This window comes from Rhizopus delemar, genomic scaffold, assembly GCF_000149305.1.
Source record: "Rhizopus delemar RA 99-880 supercont3.6 genomic scaffold, whole genome shotgun sequence".
Classification (NCBI taxonomy): domain Eukaryota; kingdom Fungi; phylum Mucoromycota; class Mucoromycetes; order Mucorales; family Rhizopodaceae; genus Rhizopus; species Rhizopus delemar.
In genome coordinates this window covers 396448-422459 of record NW_027137832.1, presented here as the reverse complement: position 1 = coordinate 422459, position 26012 = coordinate 396448, and the positions used below count along the sequence as shown (strand labels likewise).

Below are 26012 nucleotides of genomic sequence, written 5' to 3'. Positions count from 1 at the left end.
GTTTTAGTCAAATTAAATATAATTTAAATCATTATGAACATTGCTTGTATAAGCAATATTCTATTTCAATTCTTTTAGATTCAACGATGCATTGTGTAAAGTGTTGATTCATCTTAATATCTCTACTAAACTAAGCTAAATACGAAGAGTGTATTCATATTCCTATTATTGTGTTAGAATAACTCAGAATAATTTTTCTTTCTTTTTTCTTTACCTCTACAGTGCTTTGAGCTACCCATAGCACAACAGTACTTTACTCTTATTTAGTATACAAAATAACAACACCTCTTTTCTATTACCTTAGCATTATAAGAGCATTTTGTGCAACACCTGAAATACCATAATTGATGTAGGGTTGACTAGAACCCATTTGAACAATATACTTTACAATCAACACACACTAAATCAATGATCAGTATAAAACCAAAGGAATTGCCAAATAACTTACACATGAACCTGCAAGTCCTCCAGCTATTAAAGCAAAGCCAAGAAATAAAAATAACCTAGCTTTCCATATTAAACCTGTACCAGAGTATGAATAGGCTTCCCCTTGTAAGCGGTTTTTGTCAATCAGATTAATCCTAGGATATACATCAATTATTCCCTCTTTTTTTTTTAAGTGGAAATTTACACAATCATGCCAAATGTTGTCAAGAGTCCTGAAAACCAATCTTCAAATCCCATTGGGCTGGTTCCATCATATTTTGAAGAGTTAATAACAGCATCAATAAATATCCACCAACCGAAAGCAAGCTAATTAAAGTACTTTTATGAATTTCAATACAAAGACATGTTGCGTTTTCTTTTCCATTTACCAGTGCACCAGACAAATAAGCACCAATAGTTCTACCTTTCCTAAACAGAAACCTTAGAGGATTTCCAAAAACGAATACTGATCGAGGTTCGTCATCGACATAGAAATTATTTTGCATAATATAAAGATAAAGAAATTCTTAAAAAAGACAAACAAGGTACAAGCGTTTCATGACGTATTTTGAAACACAGTTAGACACTTTATTTTTCCAGTTCACTCTCAGAACCAAGAGTGAATTAAAATATGTAAATAACCTTAGAACTATCAATCGCACTCGCGTGGTTCATGGTGCTGGTGCGATAGAGTGTTACGATACATTGGATCTTGCACCAAAATTATAGAAAGCGAAAAGGGAATTAGGATAATGCAGTGAGAGATACTCAAGTATATTTATAATGTTCAAAGAAGTGCTCATTTCTATGAAGCTTTCTTAGATCAATGCATCAAGAAAAGCTTTTACTTAATGATAAACCAAATACATGCTCGTAAGATGCCATAGTTTTTTGTTTGGTAAAAAATATCTCCTTTCAAACTAAAATTGTTGCTGTATATCAATCAAGTTATTGGCAGGAAAAAAAGAATATGTTTTATAAACAAGTACGATAATTATTTATTACATTCAAAAGAGGTAAAAATTATTGGATAAAAAGATATACATAAAAAGATTTAAACAAAAAGTATTAAGAAAATAAGGATGGAATGATGCTATAGTACCATGGCTTTGACTTTATTTTGCACTAAAAAAATGGCCAGAATGATTTTTTAGTGGTTGTAGTTGATGATTCTGGCTCTGTTGCTTTGGCAGTTTCTTTTGGTGCTTCAGTAGCTGTCGCTTTCTCGGGCTCTGTTGTAGTATGAGCCGCTTCAGTTTTTGTAGTCTTGGCCTCTTCAGTTTTTGTAGTTTGGGCCGCTTCGGTTGTTGTAGTACTATGTGTAGTCTCACTGGTAACTTCATGTGTGGTGTCTGTAGCTTTTGGGGCATCAGTGGTCGTTTCAGCGGAAGTGATAGTTGGACTAGATGCGGGTGAGCTAGAAGGTTCACTTGTGACAGTTGCACTTGTAGTGCTCGGAATGGAAGAAGCAACTGAGGAAGAAGGAATCGAGGAAGAGACAGCAGCACTAATAAGTGGCTTTCCAGACAAGATATGAGAAAGGAATCCCATAAGCTGAGCAGGATCGCTCATAGAGATATTAGATGGAATGCTTATCTTACTAAGATCACTTGCAGTTATACCAATGGGTGGAAGACCATCGATAGAGATAGAGAAGGGAACTTTATCTTGATAATAGTACATTTCAGCAGAATATCCATCTCCCATAACAACAGTAACATTTTGTTCAACGTAAAAGTACTTGTTTGGGTCAAGAAGCATGCCAAGCATCTGGAGTAAGTGACTGATTGGATTGGAACCTTTGTCAAGAGTAACAGGCCATGGATCAGTTTGAGCAGAACCGTGACCAGGAATGGTGGTAGGATTAGAAACATCATAGTTAATAGAGCCGACCTTGAATGGAGAGCCACCACTAGATGGTGTGAATGTTACTGCAGCATTGACCTTGGTAATCTTGAATGGCGCACCCAAAGGATTTTGGAGAGTGATAACAGAACTAGCTTTATTTTCAAAGACGAGGCCAAGCAAAGTACCAGAAACAGCCACTTGCTTGATCAAGTTAGCATTGATACCGTACATGGTAGTGTCAAGCCTGACAGTACTCAACCCATTTTGTAAAGGAACAATATTGGTAGAGGAAGTGCTTCCTGCAACAGTCAATGGGACATTTGCACCAGTCATGTAGTCAGCGAGAGCTAAGCTAATAGCTTTGGAATTAACGGAGCCTTCACCCATATGTAAGACACAGGGATAGCTCTTGTTTCCAGGAGGAACGATAACATCCTTCATGTAAGTTTTACCAATAAACCCATTGAGTTCTTTTACGATAATATCAAAATTAGCATCACCCATAACAAGTGTGATGTTGGACGGGTTGACAAACGAGACAACAAGGTCAACGGTTATATAATCTTTAGTGGCTCCTGAGACAATAAGCGAGTCAATGTTAAGCTTTCCTCCAAAATTGTTAAAGCCTAAATAAAGTAAGTTAATAAGATTATATGAAAACCATAGTGTAAAATAGCATACCAGCCAAGGATGTCTGAACATCAAGACCTATTCCATTAAGTTGAAGGTTGCCGATGGCAGTCTCAGTATAAGCATTAGTTGTGCCTTGTAAGCCAAATGTAGCACTGCTTTGAGAAGTCAAGAGAGTAACAAAGCCAACGAAGAGCTCCTTGTTAGCAACTTTGAATGGAACATCTGAGAATTGAGTTGTGACCACACCAGTGGAGCTGGTGCTAGCAGACTCATCAGGGATAGCAAGGGTGGCTACAGTGCCTCCTTGATAAGTAGCTGCGACGTTCATATTTAGCTTAGTAACGTGAAGAGGGAAGCCAAATGGGCTCTTCAATTGTGCCTCAACATTACTAGAACTTGATGGTGGGGCCCAAGCATCTTTGGTAAAATCAAGAGTAAGTTGTTTCATTGTCACAGCCGGGATAAGCTTAGGTTTTGAACCTGGGGCAGGCAAAACCACATTATTGATGGTGAGTGATTTGAATGCAGTTGATAACCATCCAACTTGGCCGTTAGGACCAGAGCCAGAGACACCCTTAACTGTAAGAACACTGTTTGTATTATTAAGATAATTTTCAAACACTTTAGTGACAGCAGAGATGCCTTCAGGAGTCTTTTGATAAATCATGCGACCTTTCATGCCCATACCAGAGGAACCTTGGGGAGGGAAGATAGCATTACCATTAGAAGATAGTGGACCAATATCCACATCTTTAAAGTAAGTTTCAAAAGTGACACCAGAAAGATTAAAACCAACTTGACTGGGATTTTTGATTGTTGTTTGAGCAGTAAGCGTGATACCGCCATTAGGATCATCAGAAGGCAAATCAAAAGATTGAATGGTAACAGCATCCTTGAAACCATTGCATCCAGTCAAGGTAACAGTCTTATCCATGGAGATTCCTGTAAAAGTGAAACCTAGAGCAGTAACAGAAACATCTTTTGTAACAATTTCCCATTTGAAGTTTTCATTGTTGATAAGGTAGGTGGAAAATTGGGCCATGTAATCTTGGTTGGCGATGGTAAAGGCACCTGTTACGTCAAAGCTGGCACCGACACCTGCCTTTGCCTGAATTTCGGGCATGCTTACAGTGCCAAGAGCTGTACCTTGCCAATAGACCGTAAGAGGAGTAGGGAAGCTGATAGCAGCATCCATGGGACCACTCTTGGTAATGCTGCCTTTCATTTGAACAGTGAAGCTGCTATCGGTAGGAGAGGAAACAATGATAGTATCAAAAGCGAGTACAGCACCGTCGACAATTTGTTGAACGATCTTTTGACCAACGATGGGAATCAAATCAAGAACACTGTTGTCTGTAGAGACCGCAACACTGTTTTGAGAGAAAGCTAATGTGTCAGTATATTGTCCTATACCAAGACCAGAAGAAAGAGACAGGTCGACCTTTAATGCTTTCATTGCTTGTAAAGTATAGTCAGAAATATTGAATCCGGCAAATGCACTAACTTCAGGAGCGACATCCTGTTGACCAGCAACATGGAAGCCACCCAATCCTAACAAAGCATCCAAAGTCTTGGTATCCATATTAGAGTTAACAGCAAGCTGACGTAGTAGCAGAGCAATAGCAGCAGGTTCAATATTCATAGTCATGCTCAAGTCTTGAGATTGCGCAGTAGACTTTCCTGGGATAATGAAAGGATTACTGCTAATGTCTTGATCAATATTTCCGACAGGAGTTCCTTGATATGTGGCAGCAGCAACAACCTTGTTGATTGATAGACCAGCGCTAAAAGGGTTTGCAATAGAGACTTTGACACCTACAACACCAGTGCTGTTTGTATTCTGATAAACAGTCAGAGCACTACCTTGAATAAGGGCTGTAGTAAGGCCAGGAAGGGTAGAGGTAATAGAGATAGCGCTTAATGCTTCACTCAAAGGAGCAATCGAAGTAGAGTTTTCGAACCCAAGAATTTGAACATCGCTGTTACCACCCATTACAAAGCTACTCAACAGGTTTTGACCAACATCAGATGACTTGGGGTCAAAAGAGGCAATAGCAGCAACTGTGTTACTACCACGATTCAAGGTAAGACCCTTAAGAGTAACCAAACCAAGATCAACATCAGAAGCAGCCATACGGAAGTAAACATCCCCTGTAGTGATAGTGACATCGGATGGGTTAACCATAGTGACGTTGATACCAAGGATCATACCATCAGAGGTACCACCAGTAACATCAAGTGAATTAATAACTGTAGCAGAGCCATTCAAGAACTGAAGACCTCTAAGACTAGTTGGTACAGAGAAGCTAATACCACCCAAGGTGATTGGCCCAATAGGGGTAGAAACCTTGGTTATAGCATTACCAGCAACACCAAAAGTATAGTTATCGGAAGCAGTCAATGAATAGACATATTCATCATAAATGTTATTGGCATTCGAGATACCGGCAATTGGTGTGTTAGTCATACCAAACTTGAGAGTGCCGGCTTTTTGGTCGCTTATAGCAGGTGTATAGGGAACTTGAATAACAGCAAATTTTTCAAGATCGCTACTTTTACCATTGTCATCAAGACCAAGTGTGATGTTCTGTGTGACTTCAGTGATGTTTAAGCTAAAACCAAAAGGAATTTGAAAGTTGGCAACCACATTAGGAGCAGTCGCAATAGGAGCATATGGATTGTTGCTGTCGAACTTCAAATCAATTTGACCCATGCTAACGGTGTTGATGATTTTCAAAGGTTCAGCTGCAGCTAAAGCAACATTGAGTTGAACTGTTTTGAAGCCTTCAGAAAGCCAAGTCACAGGGTTCACGCCATCTGGAGCACAAGAAACACCAATAGCAGACGTCTGAGAAATCTCACCGGCAACATATCTAGAAAAGAGCTTGCTGACCGTATCAAGTGAAGCATTATCTGACTGAGGTACCAATCTTCCTTTGAGAAGAATATCGTTATCACCTCCACGAAGGTTTACACCTTGAGCAGAGACAACACCAAGATTGACACCTTCATATCCAATTTGAAGCTGGATAGTGCCTAGTTGTACGCCAATTGGAGAAGGACTAGTAAGGACAGTGCCCAATTCGACTTGAATTCCGCCTTCAGGAGCATCAGCTGGCAGTTTAAATGAGGTGATCTTTACATTAGGAAAACCATCCATGCCTAAGTTCAAAGTAATATTAATGAAAACGGCAACATGAAAAAGAAAGCACGCAAGGGACGTTACCATTTAGAGTAATCTGCTTATTCAGATTTACCGTCGCTTTTCTATTAGCAAAAAATGTATTAGCTTAATGTATTCAATCTTTCAGTAGGAAAAAAAAATTACCTAGTAAGTGCAGTAATATCAAGTTTTCCGACAAGAGTCCACGAAAATTGTTTGACAGCCAACATATCTTTGGTAAATCGAGCAAATGCATCTTCATCCTTGATGATAAATGGTGTAATGGCATTTAGAGAACCATGGCCACCAGAGATGCTTGTGTCATTGTAAAGGTAGATTTCACCAAGCTCTGTATCGTTATACATGACTTGAATAGGATTATGGAATTTGATTGAAGCAGCGAAAGGACCAGTGTTTTTTAATGAACTTTCCATATTCATGTAGAAAGTTGAATTCAGATTATCACCATCACGCTTGGAATAAGTTAATCCATTAAGAGCATCTGGCTTGGCAAATGTGATTTGAGCAGCATTGACATCAATACTAGCTTGATTCATTAAAGATTGTGCGATCATTGGAAAGAATACATAGATGATTAAGATTACAACAACTACAATGATTATGGCAGACAGAACTGAGCAAATGACCCAATATTTTTTTTTCTTATAGAATGGGCGCTTAGTTGGAAGAATGGGTTTTTCTGCATACTCTTCCATCATACGCCCATCTTCGTCGTGATAACTTTCTCTGGGAATCGATTCGTCACTATACTGGCTATAGTTAACGACAGGCTGTGGGCCGTACGTTATGTTTTCGGCGCCAGTCATGATATTGTTAAATTACTGGTTTAAACGAGTGTAGAATTATATTTAATAAAAACTGAAGGATCGTAGAGCCTAAAATTTTTTTTTAGAAAATTAAAAAAATGATAGATTTCTTTTAAAAACCTACTCTAATTCGCCCAAAATAAAAAAGGGGTAGGAGCGAGAAGAAGAAAAAAGAAGAGGAAAAGAAAAAAGGTGAGCAAAATGTTCAATGAACTATTCTGGTTGGCTTTATATATGTGATATAGATCAATGGTACAACAAAGCCTTTTTTTCCCGGCGGATTACTTAATTGGTCCGCAAAACGCAATAATAAAGTAACTGAGATACTATTATAGAGCTTGAAAGTTGGAACTCTCACGGAATACAAATGTATAGATGACTTGTGAAATATATTACACATGTGAAATACTCACACAATAACTTTATGAAACTAAGCAAAAAAAAAAAAAAAAATGACGAAAGGTCTTTTGAATTCTTTATTTTAAGTCAAATGAAAAGCACTAATCCGAGTACTTTTTGTTACAGATAGTTTAAAAGAGGACATGCATTGCAAAAAGGATTTTTCGAGACTATTTAAGTTAGTTTACTTTACTGCGTTTTTTCTACTCCAATCTCAAATATTACTGAAAGCTAATTTGGTTAGTAGATCTTTGTTACTATTTTCAAACATTGTACGAGTTTGGAGATACACAAAAGTATGTGAATACTGGAATGAATAATATATTTGAGTACATGTACGAGTGAAGTGTCAATAGACGACTAGAATTCCTTTATTTTAATCAGCTTTGGATTTCATGATGATAAGTGACAGGGTTTTATACATAATTACTTGATCCTCTCCCAAGCCTGTATTCTCCCCTGGATCAACTAAATATCAACTAAGGCGATCTTTGTTTGCCCTTAAATTTGTAACACAAATTATTCAACTCCCGTTAATACACAATGGTGGTGCAGTGTAACATATCAAATATGATTATTAGACTTTTTTTTAAGAGCTATAATTCAGGAAGGAGAAGGGAAATCCCACGGACATAATAGTAAAAAAAGAGGGGTATAATCGCTTCTGGTAGATTTCTTTGACAAGATTAGACATTTTTACAGCATAAGGAGAATGAGAGATATTTAAATAGGAAGGTATATTTGATATAAAATGAAAAAATGATCAAGAAAAAAGATGTCAGTGAAAGGATGCGTGACAATTTAAAGTTTTTTCCCACTGGAATAAATAAGATGACATTTGTTCTTTTCTGATACTACTGTCTTTTAGTCTAAGTGATTCGAATCAAGAGATTAACAATATATCTAGTGTCGATAGAATGATTAGATAAAATGCTACTTTTTGCATAATTACCCCATCTTTCTCCACCTTTTTTCCTTTTCAATTAAATGGCCGAATGCAGTTTTAGCACTAAAACTGTTTAGTACAATAGGCTGATGCTTCATTTCTATATATGCATAAATAACCTCACATTTTATTTAAAGGAAATCAAACACATCTTATTAGATTAAGCGCAGCGAATCCAAATAGAATCGTTATAATAAGTAGAAAGCAAGTTTATATACAGTCTTTAAGAGGAAAATATTGTTCATGTCAGTAAAAATAAAAGAAAAAAATAGAAAAAAATCATGTGTAAAATAGTAAGCAGAAACACTTGTTTTAGCAAATGCTTTGTTTGTTTTTTTTTTTGTAAGGCGCAGTATGAGTCCATGAGAAAGTGAAAAAAATGACTCCATTTTTTAATGTGTTTCAATTAAAAAATAAAATGAACAAAATGATTAATAATAATAAAAAGAATAAAAGAGACAAAGAAGCAAAGGTTGCTTATTAAAGTAATGTACAACTAGCTTTCAATCCATATTTCTAAAATACAGAAAAAAACGAGATGAGAACCAAAGTAGCCTTTCAACACCCAATTAATAAGCATTAAAGGATGCAGACATGCGCATAAGAAATAGATTGTATTCCACTTGCCTTCCATTGCTTGTAACAGTTTTTTCTATCTAGAGAGTTTGTTAACTTTCAATGACTGTCAAGATCCTTATTTGTTAACCAAAGCGATATATAAAAGAAAAATTCTTTAATCAGCAAATGTTAATTTTAAAACACAGTTTGTAACAAGGATAGAGAACACATAATGCCATATTCCTACTTTTGATTGAAAGAAGTGTATTAGTTGACTCAAATCAATAAATAAAAATTGATTTAAAGATTATACTATGTTGACTAGTTGGTGTTTTATCAAGATTGCTATCTCATTGTATTTGTTTGTGTATCACAATCGCATTGATCATTAACAAGAGCGGCAAATGTGATACAAGTGGAGTAATACCGTTGCACACAATAAAATCTTTGTTATCAGGATTCGTAGTGCTTAACTTTGTGTTACTGAATGCTTTGATTTTAGATGCATAAGATAAGAGGCTTCCCTCTTTTTCTTTTCTGCCACATGGGTAAAAATGATAAAAAGTGTTTAAAAAGATATACAAATAAGCATGAATATATCTGCTATTGGATTGCTTAAATAAAGTAGGTGATTGACTAGAAAGACATACATTTTCAGATGCTTTGAGATGCTTTTGTTCTTAGAAGTATTTTTTTATTGTATCGCAAATGTAAGCGAATACTTCGTTTTTACATTCATATTACTTTTATCATTTATTTTCTGTAAACCAAACATATTTTGAATTGTTTGCACATACTTTACGCTCATTATGCAATTTAAGCCTAAAGAAGTAGAATGTACCCTACAATTATGGAAGCAGAAGCAGCATTTTCTGGTTACGTAATTTCAAACTACATGTATTGTATACAAAAAAGAAGGTTAAAGTAATGCAAGATTGTAAGCAAAAAAATATAACTTGCATTAGGGTTTAAAAGTGGTATGTTACTTGTACCCATTCAGGAAACTTTAAGCTAGCTTATACGTATCATTCGAAGCGTACTTTTCTGTATTCTTAATCATCTTTAAAAACATCATTCTTTTAATAGTAAACCGTTCCCAATTGCATGACGCGAGAAAGAGAACAGGACGATTTAGAACAAGATATTATACTGCAAATAGAAAACTCGACATTCTTAAAAAAAATACTGCCATTTAAAAGTAGGCTCGGCTCAAAGAAAGATCACACTCATCCTTCGACAGTCTCAAGCGCTAGTTTCAACTAGATGGTTTGAGTAACATAATCTATCGCCATAAAATTGATTCAATCTCGCTTTGAATAGACAATAAGACTTTAGGCTAGTAGGTTACTACTTAATATTTACCTTACACTTTATCTATGGGTGTAAAAGTTTGGGGGACAATTGAAGAATCAAGAAAACTTCAAATGTTGGGTAAAATGAAACAAACAAACTATTTGATCAGATTATAAAGGTACACACATCATGAAACATCGCATCTCTTTTCATAAGTTCTCGTGACGCTTATTTCGAGAACTCAGCGTTTTGATTTCTTTCTCTTATAGGATCTTGTTAATCCCAAAACTTTTTTTTTTTCACCATCAAGAAATATGCATTGCTATTGTAAAAGGAATAGTAATACATATCTAGCCAAGTTATTGAATAGTAAGCAATAATGAAAAAAAAAGGCGTTTTCACTACATTGCTTTACAAAGATGTTGATAATAAAATAACGAGTAAAGAAAGATTAGCTCCAAACTTAAATTTAAACTTGAATATCTAAGGATCAACGTGAAATAAACGTTTATGCGTATCTTGTTTCATTTATTATTTCATCCGCCAATTTAAAAGGTCGGTTAAAAAAATTTTTTTTTTTCTTATTTTTGAAGCAAAAAGACATCAAGTGTTTTTCATGATACAAAGAAAGCGTCTCTTATCTTCATTCGAAAACAAGTCAAAATATTTTCTGTATAAGAAAAAAAAAATATAGGAAGTGATGACAGCATTTGATTTTGAATATCATACATCTTCCTGTTCTTAAAGTAGCACAAAGTGGCGTTTAACATACACAAGTTGACACCATTTGGCGTGATTATATAAACAAAAAGTATAATTTTTAAAAGAAAAAGAGGCGTTCAACAATCCACTGTTTGTTTTCGCAAGTTCTTTTATACCCATTCTTTTCAGGCAACCTTAAAAACGGAATGATTCTTCTCCCGCACTCATCAGCCGCGGGGAAATTTCCATATAAAGCAAACATCCATACACTAAATAAAGAATAGTGGCTAAAATGAGCACGCTTGAAACGTTTAATGTCCGTTGAAATAAGGCTGTAAACTTTTCGCCCCAAAAATAAACTTGTATAAGCGCCCATTTTGGGGAACCACTGACCTGTCAAAATCGTGCAAGCAAGACTCCGAAAGCGTTTATCGATGAACCATCTTTTTTAAAAGGTAATCGCTCATCTTTTTTCATATTTTCTTTTTCAACCCCCCATTCTTTTTTATCGAACATGTCTGAGGAAGTTGCCGTCCACCCAGTACCTAGCCGTCTTCTTGATCCCAATCAATGTCCTACTCCTTACGTTAGTTCTATGGAACAATATCGTTCCATGTGGAAGCAAAGTGTTGAGGATCCCAACACCTTCTTTGGCAACGTAAATATCGATAACAAAACGGAATGAATAGAACCACTAACCTCTTTATTAGCTCGCTCGTGAACTCTTAACATGGGACAAACCCTTCACTACCGTCTCCCACGGATCCTTTGAGACTGGAGATGTAGCATGGTTTTTAGATGGCGAATTGAACGCTTGTTACAACGCAGTCGACCGCCACGCCTTGAAGAATCCCGACAAGATTGCGATCATTTACGAAGGTGATGAGCCTACCAACGTCCAACATATCACCTACGGCCAGCTCTTGCGCGATGTTTGCAGAATGAGTAACGTCTTGAAGAACTTGGGTGTTCGCAAGGGAGACAGTGTTGCCATCTATATGCCCATGATCCCTGAGACCATGGTTTCCATCTTGGCCTGTGCCCGTATCGGTGCCATTCACTCTGTTGTCTTTGCTGGTTTCTCTGCCGAATCGCTCTTGGATCGTGTTGCTGACTGTGGTGCTCATGTCGTGATCACTTCTGATGAAGGACGTCGTGGGGGTAAGAACATTGCAACAAAGCGTATTGTGGATGACGCGTTGAGTAAGGAAGAAAAGCATCAAGTGGAACATGTGATTGTCTACCAGCGTACTGGATCTGAAATATCGATGATGGAAAATCGTGATTTGTGGTGGCACGAAGAAATGGCCAAGGTTCGCCCTATCTGTCCTCATGAACGTATGAGCGCTGAAGACCCCTTGTTCTTACTCTATACCTCGGGTTCTACTGGTGCTCCCAAGGGTATCGTTCACTCTACCGGTGGTTATCTCTTAGGTGCCTCTGCCACTGTTAAATACATCTTTGATGTACACGAACAAGATATCTATGCCTGTATGGCCGATATCGGTTGGGTCACTGGTCACACCTATGGTCTCTATGGACCTCTTACTTTGGGTGCCACCACCGTCTTGTTTGAATCCACCCCTACTTATCCTAACCCTTCTCGTTTCTGGCACTTGATTGAAAAGCACAAGATCACTCAATTCTACACAGCCCCCACAGCCATTCGTGCCCTTCAACGTTTAGGTGATGAATGGGTAGAAAACATTGACTTGAGCAGCTTGCGTGTGATTGGATCCGTTGGTGAACCCATCAACCCCGAAGCTTGGAATTGGTACAATGAAAAAGTAGGCAAGAACCGCTGTGCTGTTGTCGACACCTACTGGCAAACCGAAACTGGTTCCATCATCATCAGTCCTCTTCCTGGTGCGATCCCTACCAAGGCCGGTTCTGCCACTTTACCCTTCTTTGGTATCCAACCCATCTTGTTGAACCCTGCTACAGGCCAAGTCTTGGAAAGTGGTGAAGAAGCTGGTGTCCTTGCCATTCGCAGCCCATGGCCCTCCATGGCTCGCTCCGTCTTTAACAACCACCAACGTTTCCTCGAGACTTACACAAAGCCTTACCCTGGCTATTATTATACAGGTGATGGTGCCTCGATTGACAAGGACGGTTATATCTGGATCCGTGGTCGTGTAGATGACGTGATCAACGTCTCTGGTCACCGTTTATCCACTGCTGAAATTGAATCTGCCCTGAGTGCTCACCAGGCCGTTGCTGAATCTGCCGTGGTCGGTGCTCAAGATGACTTGACCGGCCAAGCTATTCACGCCTTTGTGTCTCTTAAGCCTCATATTCAAGTCAATGAAGGCCTTGATCGTGAATTGATCTTGACAGTACGTAAGATCATTGGTCCTTTTGCTGCTCCCAAACGTATCTATATCGTTCGTGAACATCCCAAGACTCGTTCTGGTAAGATCGTCCGTCGTATCCTTCGTAAGATTGTGAATGGTGAGCATGAACAATTGGGCGACACCTCTACCTTGGCTGATCCTACTGTTGTTGCTTCTATTGTATCTCAAGTACACAACTAAGTAATATTTGCACAATTTTTTTTTTTTAATATTTTGTATTTATTCTGTATAAATCAACTTACCCCTCTCCTTTTTCTTTTTCTTTATTCACAATAGAAAAAAAAAAGTATTTAATTTTAATAAAAAAAAAGCATTTCCGTTTTTGTTTTAAGCTTCTATGGATTTTTGACTATAGCTTTATGGATAGTTTTTAATTTACAAATAAATTTCATTTTGCGTAAAAGAAGTGCCTAGTCCAGAGAGATGTAAAGATCCGATCCTCAGCTTTTTTTTTGGACAAAAATGACCTTTACAGACTATCACCTTTTTTAGTATTCATCCATAGTAAACCTATGAATAACAGTGATCTTATTGACAATGCCATTTTGATTCTAAAAGAAGCTTTTGAAAATAGACAACTTTTGCTTGCATAAATAGATAATGAAATAATGAACAACGCCTTAAAGATATTTAACAAGGCATGATTATTACAAGTACTTGTCAAACCCTAAAGGCCCAAACTGTAGCTCAACATTCTAGGATTTATCTACACTTTGACTATCCAAGCATTACATCTTACATTATCACAACAAGTTTACAGCCCGTGATTTTCTTGCTACAGTCATCCGATTCATATGAAAAGCTCACTGGCAATAAATTCCTGTCTTGGACGAGATTGTCATCAATCAAATTCAGAAGGAACTATTGAAATTATAGGCTTATAATGATTATGTTTATATCTTCTTTTAACAAATCACTGTCTCATACACTTGCATCTCTTTTGAATCCTTATATTCTTTGATGACTTTTCATCCACAAAAAAAAATGACATCTTTTGTTATTCCACACTTCAAATACCGCATTCATTGTGATACTTATTTTATAGTTTCACTTTCTTTTTCCTTTTTTTCTTTTTTAAATACAAAACACATACTTTGAGATGAGTCGTCCCTCTGTAATAAAAATATATAAAGAAAAGGACGTTTTTTTTTAACTGCATTCCTCTATAGAATACCAGCAATACCAACCACTGGGATCTCGATGCTATGCTGGCACAAGAAATTCAAGAACTCAATAGAGACACACCCGAAGACCGTCGTGTGAAAGAAGCGGTGATAATGTCCAAACCAGATCCTAACCGTATTAGTGCCAATGACGATGACGATGATTCTGATGACGACTCAAGATATTATTATTATGATAGTGACGACTATGAAGACGACTTGGCCATTCGTGACCCTGAACTATTCAAGATAACAGAAAGCAATCGTCAGATTAGACTAGACGATCACTCGGGTGAAAAGCACACGACCTCCACACGACTGATTCGACGACCAGCCGAACTTGTGTTTTCTGAACCGCCTGTGTTGATATCACGCGATGATTGCATTGAAGTCACCTTTTACTATGGCTTGTCTGAAGAGAATACGACGAGTCGAAATACAAAGCGATACATGATGATGTGTGATTTTGGACAGGAGAGTATGTATGCCTTAAAGTGGGGAATAGGTACCTTGTTACGCAGCGGAGATGAAGTTCATGTTGCTAGTGTGGTTGGTACAGATGAAGAAGTGGAGAATATGAATGATGATGAGAAATATAAATTATGGAGAGAGGTAAGCGAATTAGAATAGGTCATGTAAACATGGCTCATATTTTATAAAGTTGGACCATAATTCAAAGAGGATGATTTCTCGAGTTCGAACAGTGATGGATGAAATGTTGCTTTACAATATAAAGATTGTAGTACATTCATTAGCAGCTGAGAAGACAAGAGAGGCTTTATTAGAATTGGTATGGAAAAAAAAGGGGGTTGTTTGTTTTTATCTAAACTTGTGTGGCTCTACCTAGATTTATGCTACACCAAACTTGACGATGGTTGTTTGTGGTTCAAGAGATCGTGGATCACTTAAAGGGTATATGATATTATGAAGCATGCCTATATTAATAAATATTGTATAGTATCTTGATGGGAAGTGTGTCTACTTTTCTTGTTCACAATTCGCCAGTACCAGTAAATGTAGTTCGTCCGTTGAAGAAGAAGAAGAAAGCCAAGCACAAAAAGACAGCAGCACAAAAGTTGAGTCAGAGTGTGATGAATGGACAATTAAAGGTAGATGAAGCAGAAGGAGCAGCTCTTAGTATCAACAGTTATGATGGTACAATTTCATAATTTATTATTCAGGCAAACACAATAGTTATCACTAATAAACTTAATAACATCATGATTAATCTTGATATAAATGCTCCTTGGTGGGATGTTTGAGTTGTCCCTGTTGGAATATTCTAAAGGAATTGATTAAACACAGGTTTTATAAGCTCATCTACTTTACAAATGCAATACCAAATGGCATGAAACCAAACCCTGCAGATATTGACATACTACCTCTGTGAAAGGTATCATTCCCGAAAAAGTAATTGACAGGTCGATTTGGATCACGAAGAGGAGGAGGTCTTTGACCAGCAGGACGTGTGGGTATAGATGGGTCCATTCTGTAATTAGGTTATAAAACATCCTTTCAATTATTCAAAGTGTACCTGAAATCAATCTCTTCTTTACCACGACCATAAATTGGTATTACTTTATCTTTACCACAACCTGCTTTACATACCGGACAAGTAGGATTACGTGACTGAGCATTAAGCCACTGTGCTAAACATGGCCAACTATAGATTTGTTATGTTTTGTGATTGAAGGTATTTATTTACCAAAACAAGTGTCCACATAACGTCAAAACTGGATGTATCGCTGTATCAAAACTTTTTAACTTTAGGAACGATATATTTTCCGTGTACTAAAGACAAAGAGAAAAGGGGAGAATTATTTACCAAATGTTGCATTCATAAAACTCTTCTCCATTATGGCTTTCGTTATTATGGTTGATATCATTTTGTATTGTTTTTGTTTTTATTTTTCGATTTCGTAATTCATATGCTCTTGACTCATTATTTGTATTAGTAGAAGCATTATTACTATTGTTTTCATTATGAATGGGTGTTGTCTCTGCATTAGATTCCATTTTAATTAGAAAAAAAAAAAAAAAAAAAAAGCAACAAAATTTATGCATATTTTTTAGTGAAAACGGTGTTTTAATTTGATATTATCACTCACTCACTTTTATAGTTTACAATAAAAATTAAATAAGAAAGAGAAAGAGAGAGGAAGAAGAAGACGAGATGATTAGGAAAAGAAGTGAGCTATAAAATCATAATCTGTTTGACATTGACATGAAGAATGGTTGACTTTTATACACGTCACATTGATTACATAACCTTGCCTTTTAAAGAATCATTTTTTATTCCCCCCCTTTTTTTTTCTATTCTTTTTATTTTACTCTCCTTTTTCATTTTTTTTTTTATTAAAGTGATGCCTCCTACAATAAGTGATGAGATAGGAGATCAATATTCTGACCATGTTTATTCTTGGGAAGAAATATTACATTATGTTGGTAAAATAAGACACTTGATGGTTAGAATAGTTTATTGATGATTCGTTTAGCTAGCAATCAAGTCAGTCAACTTCGTAGGAAGAGAGAGGATGAAATAGTTTATAGAAAATGGACATTTGACACAATAGAAAAATATGAAAGTATTGAAAATTATTTGATAAAGGAGAAGCTTCATTTTCCTGACATTCACCCTTCCTATCTGATCCTTCCCAACGATTTTCCTTATTCAGTAGAACCTGGTACTGAACATATCTTGATTTGGTCAAAGGAACCCTTGATGTCTGAATTTGTAGAGCGTCTTTTAGAGCAAGAGTACGGAAGTAATGTTTGGGAATGGACTTATTTTGTGAATCCACCAGAATTACAAAGTGTTCGTCGATTTCCACACGTTCACGTTTTCATGCGCAAAAAAAAATAAATAGTCTAAATTGCGACACAAACACGATCCATCGTTATTTACAATCTATGATGAACCCACAATGTAAACAGTGCAATAACTTGATTTTTTTTTTGTAATTCAATGTTACATAAACATGAGCACATGGCTAGATTATTGTGTTCCTTTTCACTTCAAAATGGATAAACCAAGAACCTAAATAACAGCTGACTGATAATCCTGAAACAGATAAATAAACTTTAAATAGACGCTGTACTACACCATGACTTTTCTCTCTCTTTCTTTCTTTTACTTGTCAATTAAGCAGAATGAATAAAATGTACACTAAATGACTATTCACTTTATAAACAAGACTCTGTAGTGAAAATAATAAAAAGAAATTATGGCTGGTTCAATTTGATCAAAACAGAATATTCCCCGATAGAAGAAGCAAGGGGAATGTTGAACTGAACAATAAGAAGTATCAATAAAGACAGTGAATCATTAACAGACCTCATCATCTCCTCTCTTTCTCTCTTTCTCTCTTTCTCTCTCTCTCTCTTTTTCTTTCTTTTTTTTTTTTTTTTTACTTTTTTTTTCTTTTCTTTTTTTTTCTTTTTTTTTTTTTTTTTTTTTTTTTTACCCCAAATAATAATAATAAATAAATAAAAAAAAAACATAAATTACCTCCCCTTTTTTCTTTTTTATTTTTATTTTCTATAAAAATATGACGGGAACAAGCACATCATCAGTCAGGTACAATAAACATACAATATAAAGGAAGGATACACAAACATGTTGAATAGAGTAGCAGTACGAGTGAGACCACTAACAGAACAAGAGAGACAACAGCAAATGTCAATCACGTTTCAACCCAACAACCAAATATCAGTCAGTGGAGATAAATCATTCACTTTTGATTATGTCTACCCACCTCATTCTGATCAGCAAGAAGTATTCAATACTTGTGTTATTCCCTTATTAAATAAATTTCTTGAAGGGTAATCTTATAAAGACAACAACACTTGTACTCATCCACTTTTAGGTACAACTCAACTATTCTTGCTTACGGGTAACACAAACAAAACTACAAACAACATACTCATTCAACTCGATAGACAAACAGGCAGTGGGAAAACCTATAGTATGGGAATTGGTATAGAATACACAACAAACGAAGGCATCGTACCTCGATTCGTTCACTCCTTGTTTCAGCAACTGCATCATAAACAATCCTTGCTAGATTCTTTTTCATTTCAAGTCTCTGTCTCCTTTTTAGAATTACACCAAGAAGACTTGGTTGATCTCTTGGGTGATAAAGGTTTCAATCTGACTATACGTGAAGACACACATGGAAATATCTGCTGGGCGGGTGTGAAAGAAGAAGTGGTTTGCGATCCAAAGGAGCTCATGAGGTAAACCATTTGATGTTCAGAATGAGCTTAATAAAATAAATTAGTTTCTTGAGAAAAGGTTCAATAGCAAGAACAACTGCTTCTACAGATATGAATCATAATTCATCAAGATCGCATGCTATATTTTCTGTTGTACTAAGACAATTTCACCAAAATAAGAAGCTTGTTTCAAAATTTCATTTTGTTGATTTAGCCGGTTCAGAAAGAGTAAGTGAATAACAGTAGCCTAAATAAAGTAACTCATTGTTATCGTAGCTGAAGCGTACAAATGCAGTAGGTGATCGAGCAAGAGAAGGCATCTCTATCAACAGCGGCTTACTCGCATTGGGTAATGTCATTTCCGCTCTCGGAGATGAATCTCGTCGTGTGTCACATATACCTTATCGGGACTCGAAACTCACACGATTACTGCAAGACTCCTTGGGAGGAAACAGTCAAACGCTGATGCTTGCCTGTGCTTCACCCGCTGATATCAATGTCACCGAGACACTCAATACACTTAAATACGCTAATCGTGCTCGAAATATTCGTAATCGTGTCGCTGTTAATCAAGAGATGGGCGAAACTGAAAAACTAAAGCAGACAATCACTCGACTCAAGGAGGAAATCAGGAGTAATGATGATTTTCTTCATGCAGTCAATAACGAGATGGATGCCTTGAAAAGGGAAGTTCAGGTGCTGAGCACCACACTGCAGCAAAAGAGTATTGAGTTGGCTTGTGTAAAGTGTGAACGAGATCAATATAAACATCAGCTCATGGCTGATGATCATGGTCTTATACCGCCCATGATGGATGATGACCAAACCTTGGTGAACGATCATCCTCTGATGACAGAATATGCTCAGATCATTGAGTCCCTCAAGATTGAGTTGCTTCAAACACAAGAAAAATTAAAGCTCTCTCAGGAAAGACAGCATGATGATGATGAAACATTGGTCGGTTCACCTTGTCACTCATCAAATCAGTGTCCTCCAGTCTATGTGTCTGACAAGACATCTTCAAATAAGAAACGACATCGTGTCGGTAGAAGATCAAAGTATAATAAAAAGAAAAATACTTCTTTCACTACCACAACAGCAATCGCAGTTTTTCCTAAACAGCAGAAAAAGAATAACAAGTTTTTACAAGAAGTCAAGAGAAAGTTACAAAAAGAAATCGATTTCCTAAAGGTAAAAAAAAAAAAAAAAAAAAGCGTCCGTGGAGCGATACTTAATATTTTTAGCAACAGCAATTCACTTGTAATGAAGAAAATGAGATACCAAACACAAAGGTAATCATTTTCTTTTTCTTAAAACACACCATGTTAAAGCACAGTCTAATAGTACAGAAGACGTACCTTGGGCTCTATTCATACTGACCTACAGCGAAATAATAATGACAACCAAAACTCTTCTCAGACCCTCTTCTTACAAAAGCTGGGTTCGATGATCGACACCCAACACGAGCTCATCCAACAGCTCGAACAAGCAAGCCAAGCCAAGGACGACCTGAGCTTCTATCACGCCCAAAAGCTAACCGAACTGAACACCAAGAAGAACATGACCCTCACCCATCACAAACGCGAACTGGCCGATCTCAAGGCTCAGTACGACTGCAGATTGAAAAAGCAGCAAGTCGAACTCCAGACCTTGCGCAGAAAACACATGCAGCTGATGAGCAAAACAGATCGCATGCGACACCAAAGCCAATCCTTAGTCGACCAACTGAACCGGACGGTTGAAAAACTTGGCCGGGAAAAGAAAAAGACGATCAAGCGAATGAAGCAGGAATCCGATCGGGCGCGTGAAAAGATGCTGGATTACGAAAAGGCGCTGGGAAAAGCAAAGAAACAAGAGGCCCAGTCGGTCACAACCAAGAAACGACTGGAGAGAGAGATCGGTGTACAAAAAGTGGCCTATAAGCGCTTGACGGAAGAAATGGTGGGCTTGATGGGTCAGATGAAACAAGTAGCGGCGATTGTGAAAAAGCTGGCGAGTATCAATCCAAAGTTGGATATGACCGGAAAGGCCCTTTTGGCCAAGGCTTTGACGTGTGCAAATGTAAGAGGGTACCATGCCAAGCCGAGTACCTCAAAGAAAACTTCTGGAAAGCTCAAGGCGGCCACACTTCAGCAACGTGTGTTTCATAAAAAGAAAATCATAAATAGGTACACAAACATTGAAATTTATCAGGAAACTAAACATTATAAAGTGCTATTGCTGTCTTTGTTAAAGACCAAGCGATGCATACTGCAATTGAAGATATAGCACGCAAGGTACACCCTATCTATACATCATCCATCCCATCCTAACCCATCTTTTTTTCTCTCCGAAAGCGTCATAGTCTCGTCCTAGAACAAAAAGAGCTTTTGGCCGAAAGAAAGCTTGTGCTTACAGAAGCACACAAAAAAGACACATTTAACTTTAAAGAACTATCAGAGACACAATACATGGATGAAAGGATTGATACAATCACACTAGAACTCAGCTTACTAGATCATCAACTCCAACTCATTCAAAGAGCCAAAGAAGATGACAGCTGGACGGACGACATGGACAACAGAGAAGACGCTTATGAAACAGCACTTTCGCTGATAAGAACATTAGAATATGAAGAAGCACGACTGATATCAGAATTATTCATGGAAGAACTGATCCAATTGAAAAAGACATGCCAATTTGATACTCTATCCACACAACCCATGGGTTCCATGCTCCAATCACTCCAAGCTGCATTGGTACAAATCAGAAGAATCGCATCCTCACGAGAACTGGATCCGATCTTGATGCGCATCTTGAACAATTCAATCCAAATACAACACGGTCTTCTTTTACCTAAAGCTTAATGTTTATTCTATTATATTTGTAAAAATAAAAAAAAATCAATTCTGCTGAAATTTAGAAACCATATCGCTAATCAGCGTAACAGAATCACTACCCAGTTGATAATAACCACGAGTCTCTTGAGGATCAAACATGCCAGTATGAGCCTTGATGACGTTAGGTGCAGAAGACAGTATAGGAATAAAGGCACGTGAAGTCTTCTTGGGTGGTAGTTTGATAAATGTCTTTGGCCGCACTCTATCATTTTCATTCTCCTTCATCGGCAGCTTTATTGGCGTCAGATAAATAATAGATCCTTCTTTCTATTCTTACCAAAACATAAAAGCATTTAAAAAACGTATTCGGTACGTCCAACACTTTCCTTACTCTAAAAGTCAATTAATATAAGCATCTGTTTCATATCCTTTGTTTACCTTTCATCGCAACCGTGCATGTCAGTCAAGTCCTTGATAAATGTATATTCATCATAAACTCCAATGATTGTTTCTGATATTTTATCTCTTGCCATGTAGGCAACAGTCCCCACTGCCACAGCACCCACAGCGCCCACTACAAGCCCCCAAGGTCCAAGGCTACCACCTGCTCTTTTAGATATCTGAATAGCTCTAGAACCTGTCGTGCTAATAAGAGCAGTGGCTCCTAGACCACAAAATTGGCCTATTCTACTAAACCTCTCTAGACCATCTTTTGCATGATCCGTCACTAGATGATGATTGATTGAATAAAATGGCGTATCATACGCTAACATGCCAATGATTTTGGCTCCTAATAACTCATTTGTATGCTCTGGTTCTGCAAATCTCAATATTGTCTCCGCAGCTGTGTTTTTTAGGGGTTAATTTTTTTTTTTTAAAAAAAAGCCATTACCAACAATACCACCCATAGAATGACCTAGCAAGACAATCATTATCTTTGACCTACTATTCAACCTCGAAACTTCTGCTTCAATTTTGGACACCTTTTGACAAAGCCAACTTGAAAAATTATTAACGGCCATCAAGAGTTCTCTATGACGTTGTTTGTCAATTTATCTTTTCTATTGTTTTCATCATCAATACCCTGCTGTTTTATAAGAAGGATAGATATCTACTTCAACATCCAATCTCAGAGTATTCGTAAGAATAGCTTGTAATCTATTTGGGAAATCCTATATAAAAGTAAGTGAAAGGCTAATTTTAGAATTTAATTTACTTGAAAGCTGGCATCAGAGCCTCTGAAACCATGAACAAACACAAGCAAAAGCTTATCCCAATTATCTCTTACTTCATCCAACATTAATATAAATAATAAAAGAAAAAAGAAAAAAAAAAGGGCTGCTGTTTTTATACAAGTCTCATTTGACATTTATGCAATAATGCATTCAATTCTCTTTCCTATTGGCAGCGCTTTGCTCTACTCTTTTCATCAACAAAAAATTAAATATGTTCAAGCTACGTATTGTTTAAATCAAACATAGTTTAGTTCTTATCCTAAAGTAGAAACAAACATATTTTCGTCATGTTTTCGTTATAGAACAACACACACTATTAAAAGCTAGTTCAATTAACCTTTTTTTTTTCCTGTTCCTGGATGTAAAAAACATCATTTCAAGATTGTTTATAATATCAAAAAAGCAAAGCTAAATTTCTTTAGTAAGCAAGTAATAATAATAATAGCAAAAAAGAGGAAAACTCGTGAATATTTCCTTTTTTTACTATTATTATTATAACCTATACCCCATTAAATATTCTGAAAGAATAAGAGATACATGTTTATACTCCGAATAAAGCGCATAAAGTTTATTGTTACACACAGCCTATGCTGCACACTCCTTTTCCCAATCTGTTGGAATAAAGTCCTTTACAATTTTTCTAAATGCGTCTAATGTACAAAGTGTCTTGTCTCCTTCCTTATGTTGTCCCACAGAAGAGCAACCTGGTAATTCGAGCGTTTTCTCATTGTATTTCACTCGAACATAATGCTCTTTCCCTTCTTTCTTTTTAAACAGCTCAAATAATACCGCACTACCAAATGGTGGCCACCTAAACATATACATGAGTTGATAAATCAAGCTCAATCTATCTCTTACTTTTCATCATAGCCATCCAGTATAATGAGCAGTGGAGCCACTGTGCTGCAAAGATGATGTTAGTCTTACAGAACCAGCAAAAGGAATTAACTTACGTATCGTGGCCAGAGTAAACCGCCAACTTTAACTTTTCCTCTCCCTCAACCTCATTTCCCTCTTGTCTTCTTATCATGCGATCCCTGATTTCGCCCATCAATCTACCCAAACCTAATCGTCTGACTTCCTTTGATACCATAGCGCCATAGAACCATTCTTTTACAACAACCTCCTCGAGTTGATCCAGTGTGTCTTGTTTGATATCCTCTGGTAAATCAAATCCATGCATTTTCGCTGCAATCAATGTATCTAAATTCATCTACACGTTAAATATACACGACATAAGCTACACAGACTGATATCTTCCTTACCGAAAATTCCATTAGCAGAAGGATGACTATAAAGAGAAACATCTTGTACATAATTCTTGAGTTTGTTGGACAGCACCTTACATTGATCCTTCATGAGTTCTGATAAAGTTTTTGTAAACTCTTTAGCCAATGTACGTAGTCTGTAACAGTTTGGATTTGGAAACATGTTATCATCTCGAGGATCTCTAAAAAACATAGGGTTTGTATAAGTTCCCTCTTTGATCCCATCTTCTTTCCTTCTTCTGGTTACCTAATTCGTAATTTCAACACAAAATCCTCGGGTCTTTTGCCTTTTGGGTAAAGTCCTCCGGCGATTAACTGCTGAACAGACTCTTGTGTTCGAGGGTAATCTGTACTTCTGATGTATACGTTTTCTTCATTAAACACGTCTGGCAAAAATTGTAGTCTAAAGACAGAATGTAAGCAAAGAAAAAAAAATCTTTTCATCCTCTCTTTACTTGTTGACATAAACTTCTCTTAAACGCTGACCCAAACTTGTCATTCTAAATCTTCCCAAATTGGTCAATTGCCCGTAATAACTATTATTTTCTACCATATGAACACATGTATTATAAAAAAACATTTTTAATATATACCATGAACCGGGCTTTTCTGCTCCCTCATTATCTACCAGACGTTGAACAGAAAGCGGATAGAGACTATCCACCTGTTGCTTATTGAATTTAGAAATAGTTGCAAACATGGCTTTGTTTGCTTCACACATATTCCAGACGGCTGGAAATAAGTTTTCTAATCTTCTTCGAACAGGTGTGCGCTCGCCTTTATAGATATTTACTCAGTTGTCTTTGTACTCTATTTTTTTTTGGGACTTTACCGTGACGGTGAACAATTTGCAGTAGCCTTTCATACAGAATAAGTATTGTCTTTACAGTTTGACATAAATTATTTTGTTTTACCTCAATTCTAAATCAGGAGGATACTGGTTGTCTGTAAATTCAGGTAGTTTAGCTGACATGTCTTGAGGAAGTAAAGAAAAAAAAAAAAAAAAAAAAAAAAAAAAAAAAACTGATGACAAAAATAAATTTAAAATCAGCGCACTTTTCAAAAAAAAAAAATACACGCATTTACTCCAATGTCAGCTATTGACAGTATATGTTTATAGACATTGCATAACCGATTATGTTGTAAGTCAACGGTTCAAGTGGTAAAGCTGTATATTCACTACTTTTTCTTTGTAATAATATTTTTCTAGGTTTTTTTCCCACGTTTTCCTCATTATTAATTTTTGCTCTTATATGACATAACCATAAAGAGGATTCTTCCAAATGTCTTAAAAAAGGATTTGGACAAGAAGTCTCTTTGAAAACAGGAAAGATCTATGATATGAAAATATATGGAAGATAGCATATACTATTCATCATGCTTGCGGACTCTTTAATGAGGTTTATAATTTACAAAGTGGTACTACAATGTAAATTTTAAAAAGCAGACATGCTAATTTGTAATGATCTTGCAAGCATGCTTTGTAGAGGACAATCTTGTTCATGAATGATCACTTTTATAAAAGCGCACATTGCAAGTAGCTCTTGGAAAAAGCTGTATATAGATTTAATGTTGTCGATGGCAAACTTACTCCCAGATTACAGATGAAGGATGCATGCTTCACAGTGCAATCGAAATCGGAGAGTACTTCTTGTGGCCCTGCGCTGTTAAATGGCCTATATGAAGTACATTGGCGCGTCAATCTCTTGATCAGCCTTCGCTACTGTCTTTTGGTTAAATATCTCGACTACTCCAAACAACAGCCAAAACATCATCGCATTGGAACTTGCCCTCTTTCATGCAATTGCTTGTGGTATTTTGAATATATGAGAGTTACATTATAAATATACTTTTGAAGACTTGCCTTTTTGGACAAATGAAGCAGTAGTAAGAGCTACAGCGTTAATTAGACGAAATCTCTGTGACAATTTACAGCGACAAGAAATGTAGAAATATTGTAATTCAACAACCTAATATTTATTTTATTGTTGTGATTTCTTTAATTTGTAATAGTGCTCATCTAAGGCGCACTAGAATAAAATCCTCATACAAAAAAGAAGCATGCTTTGTAGAGGAAGAAAAATCAATAAAGTATCGTTCGGAAGAAGGAAAAAGAAAACGCAGAGATTGATGCTACTGTAGAATATATAAATTGATTACAAG

At 36.6% G+C, this 26012-nt stretch overlaps 9 protein-coding genes across 9 annotated transcripts; 4 read left to right on the top strand and 5 right to left on the bottom strand.

Moving 5' to 3' along the window:
* Positions 1–125: 125 nt before the first annotated feature.
* Positions 126–932, bottom strand: RO3G_08137 (uncharacterized protein; the record flags this gene model as incomplete). Its single annotated transcript, XM_067662727.1, has 5 exons — positions 126–135; positions 300–400; positions 449–581; positions 632–753; positions 816–932. 5 exons carry the CDS (start codon positions 930–932, stop codon positions 126–128), a joined length of 483 nt encoding a protein of 160 aa, XP_067518828.1.
* Positions 933–1551: 619 nt separating this feature from the next.
* On the bottom strand, positions 1552–6897 carry RO3G_08136 (uncharacterized protein; the record flags this gene model as incomplete). The annotated part of the gene is made up of 5 exons (XM_067662726.1): positions 1552–2900; positions 2956–5427; positions 5467–6069; positions 6134–6174; positions 6236–6897. The coding sequence occupies 5 exons, from the start codon at positions 6895–6897 to the stop codon at positions 1552–1554; spliced, it is 5127 nt and encodes a 1708-aa protein (XP_067518827.1).
* A 4412-nt stretch (positions 6898–11309) lies between these two features.
* Positions 11310–13329, top strand: RO3G_08135 (acetyl-coenzyme A synthetase; the record flags this gene model as incomplete). The annotated part of the gene is made up of 2 exons (XM_067662725.1): positions 11310–11453; positions 11506–13329. The coding sequence occupies 2 exons, from the start codon at positions 11310–11312 to the stop codon at positions 13327–13329; spliced, it is 1968 nt and encodes a 655-aa protein (XP_067518826.1).
* Positions 13330–14248: 919 nt separating this feature from the next.
* RO3G_08134 (uncharacterized protein) lies at positions 14249–14942 on the top strand (the record flags this gene model as incomplete). The annotated part of the gene is made up of 2 exons (XM_067662724.1): positions 14249–14263; positions 14319–14942. 2 exons carry the CDS (start codon positions 14249–14251, stop codon positions 14940–14942), a joined length of 639 nt encoding a protein of 212 aa, XP_067518825.1.
* Positions 14943–15632: 690 nt separating this feature from the next.
* On the bottom strand, positions 15633–16328 carry RO3G_08133 (uncharacterized protein; the record flags this gene model as incomplete). The annotated part of the gene is made up of 3 exons (XM_067662723.1): positions 15633–15801; positions 15847–15975; positions 16138–16328. 3 exons carry the CDS (start codon positions 16326–16328, stop codon positions 15633–15635), a joined length of 489 nt encoding a protein of 162 aa, XP_067518824.1.
* A 347-nt stretch (positions 16329–16675) lies between these two features.
* Positions 16676–17175, top strand: RO3G_08132 (uncharacterized protein; the record flags this gene model as incomplete). The annotated part of the gene is made up of 2 exons (XM_067662722.1): positions 16676–16757; positions 16886–17175. The coding sequence occupies 2 exons, from the start codon at positions 16676–16678 to the stop codon at positions 17173–17175; spliced, it is 372 nt and encodes a 123-aa protein (XP_067518823.1).
* Positions 17176–18279: 1104 nt separating this feature from the next.
* RO3G_08131 (uncharacterized protein) lies at positions 18280–21373 on the top strand (the record flags this gene model as incomplete). The annotated part of the gene is made up of 6 exons (XM_067662721.1): positions 18280–18548; positions 18593–18755; positions 18804–19718; positions 19772–19819; positions 19872–20695; positions 20872–21373. 6 exons carry the CDS (start codon positions 18280–18282, stop codon positions 21371–21373), a joined length of 2721 nt encoding a protein of 906 aa, XP_067518822.1.
* A 1049-nt stretch (positions 21374–22422) lies between these two features.
* Positions 22423–22646, bottom strand: RO3G_08130 (uncharacterized protein; the record flags this gene model as incomplete). The annotated part of the gene is made up of 2 exons (XM_067662720.1): positions 22423–22518; positions 22563–22646. 2 exons carry the CDS (start codon positions 22644–22646, stop codon positions 22423–22425), a joined length of 180 nt encoding a protein of 59 aa, XP_067518821.1.
* Positions 22647–23435: 789 nt separating this feature from the next.
* RO3G_08129 (uncharacterized protein) lies at positions 23436–24012 on the bottom strand (the record flags this gene model as incomplete). The annotated part of the gene is made up of 3 exons (XM_067662719.1): positions 23436–23484; positions 23535–23784; positions 23847–24012. 3 exons carry the CDS (start codon positions 24010–24012, stop codon positions 23436–23438), a joined length of 465 nt encoding a protein of 154 aa, XP_067518820.1.
* Positions 24013–26012: the final 2000 nt, after the last annotated feature.